Source organism: Penaeus vannamei, unplaced genomic scaffold, assembly GCF_042767895.1.
Source record: "Penaeus vannamei isolate JL-2024 unplaced genomic scaffold, ASM4276789v1 unanchor50, whole genome shotgun sequence".
Taxonomy (NCBI): Eukaryota; Metazoa; Arthropoda; class Malacostraca; order Decapoda; family Penaeidae; genus Penaeus; species Penaeus vannamei.
Window position 1 is genome coordinate 2,501 of NW_027213054.1, and position 7,500 is coordinate 10,000.

Consider the following 7,500-nt stretch of genomic DNA (forward strand, 5'->3'; position numbering starts at 1 on the left):
CATTCAACACACTTAACATTGAGAACCCTGACCTGCAACATCCCTTGAGTATCATCAACAACTGTTGTTACATTCTGAACTGTCCTCTCCATTGACTGAACTTGCACATTGTTATCCAAAACAGGCATTCCCAAGTTTGCTGATGATACAACAACAGGTCTAATAGTTACAGGAGTCTCCACCATAGCCTTTGGGTTGTCAGGATCATCTGGGTTATCCACATTTTCAACTGTTGTCTTGTGTGATTTTTGCAATGAATTTGGACATGTGCCGCTCAGCACCTGACGCACTTTCTGGTGTTCTTGTATGCGCACTGCTTCCACTGTGGCCTGAACTGTAGGACTCAATTTGTGGCTTCCTAGGTCTGGGATGACATAAACCTGGAGGTATACAAAAATAAAATACATACCGTATTTATGAATAAAATACTTTTACGATCTTTAAGTAAATCAAGGCAGCAAATAGGTGAAAAATAAAGGCTTTATACCATGTAAATGCACAAAACTCACTAGCAAAAAGGAAAAAAATATTATCAATGTATTCTGGTATATCTTACCTCGTGCAAAGACTTCCTGTTGGAGCTATCAAGACGTTCAAAAGGAAGGCTGTGAGTTTTCTGGAGGTGAGTGCGAAGATCCTGGGAATAGGCATAGCTCTGCCCACATGCTCCACATACCTGGAAATGAATTGGAAAATATGATTTGAAACAAAATGATAATCTGGGAACCCTCTTCTCTCTTTTACTCTTTCTTTTCTTCTCACTACCTACCTCACTTTTTCTTTATGTCTGTTTTTCCTTCTCTCCTTTTATGCCTGGCCTTCTGCTCTCCTCTCTCCTCCTCCTTACTATCTCTTCTCTCTTCTCTGATCTGCTCTTACCTCTATCTCTCCTCCTTTGATTCATTCTTCCTCTCTCTAGCTCTTTCTCGCCTGCCATTTTGTGTTAGTGAACCTCTTTCCTGCTCTCTCATACTGAATGTCTTTCTATATCTTCTTTACCTTTCTACCTGCCTCTCCTTCTCTCCTTTTACCTATCTCTTCTTTCCTTTTACCTGTCTCTCCTCCTTCTAAATAATTTTTTCCTTTAAATTGTCTTCCTTCTTCTCCATCTCCCCTCCTAACTTTTAGTCTGTGTCTCTCTTCCTCTTTCTTTACCACAGTACCTCCTCCTCCTTCTTCTTATCTCTATTTCTGTCTGTTGAATCTCTCTCCTTCATGCTCTGACTCTCTATGTATATTATCTTACATTTTATTCATCTCTTCTATTTCCACATCTCCTCTCCTCTTATGCCTTGATTTAGTCTCTTCTTATCTCTCCTGCTCTTGCTATCTCTCTTACTCTCTTTTCTTATCTCTATCTCTCCTCCTTCTATTCTCCCATTCCTTTCTTTAGCTCTCACTCACCCAGCGTTTCAGGTGATAGTGGACCATAAGGCGATGGCGGAGGAGGTTGGCCCTGTCTCCGAACATCTTGCCGCACTCTACACAAGTCTCTTTGGTGTTGCTGTGGATCATGCGGTGGTGAGCTTTGCATTGCTGAAAGAGAGGCATAAAAAAGAAATGATAGAGAAATACAATTTTTGTGTTGCATGTGTTATTATTTAAAAATAAAGCTATTATATATTATTGAGGGACAAAGAAATTTAATTATTCTGGTTAACTTGCATTAAAAAGAAGAAGACAAAGAAGAAGAAGAAAAAACTTCTTAGCTACATAATGGGGAATAAAATATATCAATGATCTAGATCTTGAAGTAGGATATAAAGTAATTAATGATAAAGGCAATACACTGGTGTATCTTAAAAAAACAAAAACTACTGTCAATCTGAATACTTAAATGTAAATTCACTGTACTCTTTCAACATCCTCCACAAAACAAGAATGAACACCCTTCCCCATAAACACTTAAAAACACTTGCCATGAACTCGACTACTTATTTACATACCTGTAAACGCTTAAAACACTTGCCGCATATTTCACACACATATGGTTTTTCTCCCGTGTGGATTCTCATGTGCACTTGTAGCTGGCTTTCATAGGCATACTTCTGAGGGCACCTTGGGCATGAATGTCTGCGGTTGAAGCAAAGAGTAAGACAGTGAGATCAAAAGAAAGGTATAAGAGGAGGAATAATCATGGTAAAAATATGATATTGATAGTAATAACTGATAAGGATAACATAGAGAAAAAAAAGTGATGGTATCAATAATAGTAATAAAAACAATAGTAATAGTAGTAACAATGATAGAACCAAAATAATAACATGAATTAATGATGATGATGATGATGATGATGATGATGATGATGATGATGATGATGATGATGATGATGATAATAATAATAATATTAATAATAATAATATCAACAATAACATAAACAACAATAAGAATGATGATGATAATAATAAGTGGTAATTTTAAGATTCTCATTAAAAATAATTAAGCAATAAATGAAAAAGAAAATGAGGGGGAAAAAGAAAAAGAAAATAAGGAAAGAATAAATGAATAAGGGATGGAAAAAAAAGAAAGAAAGAAAAAAAATATATATATGTATATATATATGTATATATATATATATATATATATATATATATATATATATATATATATGTATATATATATATATATATATATATATATATATATATATATATATATATATAATAACATAAACAACAATAAGAATGATGATGATAATAATAAGTGGTAATTTTAAGATTCTCATTAAAAATAATAAAGCAATAAAGGAAAAAGAAAATGAGGGGGAAAAAGAAAAAGAAAATAAGGAAAGAATAAATGAATAAGGGATGGAAAAAAAAAAAAAAATATACATATATATTTACACACACACACATATATATATACATATATATATATATATATATATATATATATATATATATATATATATATATACATATATATATATATATATATGTATATATATATATTATATATATTTATATATATATTTATATATATATATATATATATATATATATATATATATATATATATATATGTATATATATATATATATATATATATATATATATATATATATATATATATATATATATACGTATATATATATGTATATATATATGTATATATATATGTATATATATATATATGCATATATATATATATACATATATATTTATATATATATATATATATATATATATATATATATATATATATATATATATATATATAAAGCACCCAGGGAGAAACTTCTTTCCATACCGAGTCTTATGATTGGGGTCGTGACTCCTCATGTGCACTGCCAGCCGCTGTGCTGACAGGAAGGTCTCATTGCATGTCTGGCACACATACTTCTGGTCATGACTTGCCATGTGCCGCAGGAGGCTTCGGTGCCGGATGTAATTACGTCCGCACTTATCGCAGGACCATAGGGGCTCCATTTCGCCATGAGATATGAGATGTCTGTGAGAATGTAAAAGCTGATAGAATATTCTTGTTGGTTTCACTGTTTTTGGAAAGGCTATGGCTGCCTATAATAGTGATTCTTGTTATTCTCTACCTCATATAAAGAAGTTAAAGATACATGCCATTGTAACTGAGTATCTTTAGGTGCTCTCTCTGTAACTAATGTGATTTTGGCATTGATGCTGGGAACATCTACTTTCTATTATGATGCTGTTTTATCCAATTGTCATTATTTTCATTTACATACAGATGGCTCAACAACTGCTTACTTACTAGACATACTTACCCTCATCTATTTACCTCATACCTTCTGTATTCAAGAAAAAAAAAAAAAAAAAAAAAAAAAAAAAAAAAAATCCATCTCTTCTACTATTATTTTTATCATTAATATTCTTACCATAATCCTCATCACTACAATAATAACCAACTTCATAACAATAATAGTAATAAAGATATCCTTTTTTTGCAAAATTTGAGGAATTAGGTAAATAGGTGAGATCAAGCTGGCTTAGTAACCATCAATTTGATAACTAAGACCATGAAGAACCATCTTTGTAATGAGAGAATACGAGAAAGAAAGAAAAAAAGATTATCTCCTCTCAGGTATTTATAGCATTGCCAAATTTCATCAGAGTAAATACGGCAAGAGGGAATGAGCCACTGAGTCAACTTACGAATCAAGGTGGACTTTCGTTGTAAACTTTCTGTCGCAAATTGGACACTGCAGCTTCTTTGACTCATGGTTCACCTGAAAAATTGGGAAAGTATATAGCTAGTGAGAGAGATGGACTGCATAGACTGCAAGGAAGAGTAAAGGTGAAGGAGGGAGAGGGAGAGGGAGAAGGTGAAGGAGGGAGAGGGATAGGGAGAAGGTGAAGGAGAAAGAAAGAGAATGAGAGGGAGGGAGAGGGCAAAAAAGGAGAGAGGAAGAGGAAGAGGGAGCCAGGGAGAGGAATAGGAAGAGGGAATGAGGGGGAGAAAGAGGAAGAGGAAGGAGAAAGAGACAAAAGAAGAGGGAGAGACAGAGGAGTGAGAGGAGTGTGAGGGAAGAGACAAGAAAGAGAGATGGAGAGTATCAAAATATAAGAACTAATCTCCTATATCCTACCACAACACACTATACACCACCTTGTAATCTCATCCTAAAAACCCAAGTCTTTAATTTTTTTCTGCTCCTCGACCCCAACATGTAACTGCCCTCCTGCTCACAATACCTTATGAACACGTGCCATATGCTCTGTGAGGTGCGCTCTTGTCCGAACTCTCCTCTTGCAGATGTTGCACTGCTGCTGGCCCTGGTTGCGTGAATGGGTGCCCTGATGCCGACTCAGGGCTGACTCTGAGCGGCAGGTTTTCCCGCATTCCAGACAAGAATACTGTGGGGGTGCTGTAAAATCAAAGTAAAGTATCAATCAATAAATCAGTAAATCTTTTGGTTATTTTGGAAAAACACTAGGACCTTTGAAATTACTTTTAAATCTTTGTAAAAATCTAAGGCAATGTACACCAGTGTGGAATCCAAAACTATAGGAGGAAGTTTACATACATATCTGTAGGGTTACTTTTAAAACCAGTGGATACAGATTTTGTCTACGTGGTATAAGGTAAAACAAATACAAGACTTACAGTTATACAGGGAATGATGACATTTATAACCTACAGTCATAATTCTATTAGCCTTCCATTTCTTTTAGTTGCCAGAACAGTTTGAGGACAGAAGTGCCAGGGGAATAAGTCCAACAGAATTTTGCATTACTTTGAAAGTGCTGTGTTTGTAATGTTTATTACAATAGTGATTGCTATTCATAAATTTTTGATGAGCTAACATTTGAGAATTCTGGTGCTTAAAGCAATAAAAAAATTATCTGCAAATAGTACAAAACAAGCTGAGTTAACAAAAACAACAATATTTTTGAAATAGAGACCTTATTAAGATTAAGGTTATGCAAATCAAAGAAATCCATCAAAATGAGATGCTGGTGTGACTATCTTTTCATCATCAAAGCATGACTTAATCAATAACAAATTACCCTTGATGACAGTTCCTCCTGCTGTTGCTGTTTGATCCTGTGTCTTGTGGATACTCAAGTGTCTCTTCAACTGCTTAACGCTTTGGAATTTCTTCTGACACTTGTCGCACTCAATTACCTGTTTGTTTGTGGGAGATGTTTGTGTGAGGACCAAAATGTTTGGGATTATTTACCATTTTATGGATCCTAGTATTTCATCTTGTGATGTCCTTTCTATTATTATCTTAGGTAAATGAATACAAATCTCTTTATATCAGAGCCCACATTTTTCTTGTTTCTATAATCATTGTTTATGGAGGTGAACACCAAGTCTAGAATATATAGGAATACTAATTTCTATACATATTTCTCAGAGAAAGTGAAACCTGATAAATATACTGGAATGAAAATGGAACTTGATTAATATACCTGACTGTGCCCATCTTTATGTGCAGTAAGCTCTTCTGCAGATGAGAGGTACATATTGCACAGGCCACAGCGATGCAAGGAAGGTCCCTTCTCGATCACCTTCTGCAGAGCATCTTCTTTGTTCTTTGGCTTTTTCCCTTCATCTTCTGCAACACTAGCTACTGCCTCTACTAAGCTACCCACTACATCCTGTGCAGTGTTGAAATCTTTGTCACAGTTGGTAAGCCTGTGTTCCTTGTGGGTGATGCCTGTCATCAAACACAAAGGAAGCTGGCTATTACGGTCTCTATTTAGTGACACATCTTTGTTTAATAGCCTCTCACACTCTTCAGGAGGTGTAGGACAAACTGATGCATTCTGATCTTTAAACTGCAAATATCTCTCCAAAAGCAGATCCATCTTGCGATCAGATGAGTCACGAGTAACCAGGATCTCGCGGACATCACTAGTACTGAGGTCGTGTTGTCTCTGGAGATGCAACATCAGCCAGCTTTCATCCTCTGCCAGGTACTCACATCCATCCTGGGAACACCGCTGCAATGCATGTCGCCAGGAATGCAGCTGGAGAGTGCTGCCACAGGTAAATCTGGCCCCACAGATGAGACACAGATGGGGACGAATCTTGGCCAAGTGTTCTTTCACATGGGTAACTAGCTGATGCTGAGCAGCAAACCTGAGAGGACAGCTAGGGCAAAGAAGCGTAGAGGGATGCTTGCGGACATGAGCCCTGCACTCAGCTGCTGTTGATAACTGGTAGCCACATACTGGGCATGCCAAGGTCTTATTCTTTACCCCATGCTGGACTCGCAGGTGCCACTCTTGCTGGGTCTCACTCCAGCATTCTTGCTCACAAAGGAAACACTGTGAATTACAAGACGTTACACAAACTACATTACAATATGTGTGGGGAAAGGTGAAGGGGTAAAAGGAGAAGAGAGAGAGAGAGAGAGAGAGAGAGAGAGAGAGAGAGAGAGAGAGAGCGAAAGAGAAAGAGAAAGAGAATGAGAGAGAGAGAGAGAGAGAGAGAGAGAAAGAGAATGAGAGAGAGAGAGAGAAAGAGCAAGAGCAAGAGCAAGAGCAAGAGCAAGAGAGCGAGAGAGAGACAGAGGCAGAGAGAGACGCAGAGAGAAAGAGAGAGAGAGACAGAGGCAGAGAGAGACACAGAGAGAAAGAGAGAGAGAAAGAGAGAGAGAGCAAGAGCAAGAGCAAGAGCTAGAGCGAGAACGAGCGAGCGAGAGAGAGAGAGAGAGAGAGAGAGAGAAAGAGCAAGAGAGAGAGAGAGAGACAGAGAGAGAGAGAGAGAGAGAGAGAGAGGAGAGAGAGAGAGAGAGAGAGAGAGAGAGCAAGAGCAAGAGCGCACGAGACAGAGAGAGAGAGAGAGAGAGCAAGAGCAAGAGCGCACGAGAGAGAGAGAGAGAGAGAGAGAGAGAGAGAGAGAGAGAGAGAGAGAGAGAGAGCAAGAGCAAGAGCAAGAGCAAGAGCAAGAGCAAGAGAGAGAGAGAGAGGGATGAGTCTGGCAAGTGGAACCCTGGCTTTTCTGTTCAAAATATATATAAATACATTTGATAACATTGCATGTAACTTACCTGGTATGACTCTATGGTCTTCT

At 36.9% G+C, this 7,500-nt stretch overlaps 1 protein-coding gene across 1 annotated transcript in view; it reads right to left on the reverse strand.

The window, feature by feature from the left end:
• The window catches only part of LOC138860871 (zinc finger protein 91-like), a gene marked incomplete at its 3' end in the record, with an annotated part of 11,908 nt that overhangs the window by 1,255 nt on the left and 3,153 nt on the right, over nucleotides 1-7,500 (reverse strand). Inside the window, 10 exon segments of the mRNA XM_070119318.1 lie at nucleotides 1-380; nucleotides 557-676; nucleotides 1,405-1,536; nucleotides 1,947-2,073; nucleotides 3,250-3,450; nucleotides 4,128-4,201; nucleotides 4,668-4,840; nucleotides 5,484-5,601; nucleotides 5,892-6,752; nucleotides 7,478-7,500. The exon segment at nucleotides 1-380 is cut by the window's left edge and continues 883 nt beyond it; the exon segment at nucleotides 7,478-7,500 is cut by the window's right edge and continues 1,206 nt beyond it. Coding sequence (XP_069975419.1) covers nucleotides 1-380; nucleotides 557-676; nucleotides 1,405-1,536; nucleotides 1,947-2,073; nucleotides 3,250-3,450; nucleotides 4,128-4,201; nucleotides 4,668-4,840; nucleotides 5,484-5,601; nucleotides 5,892-6,752; nucleotides 7,478-7,500 — 2,209 coding nt within the window.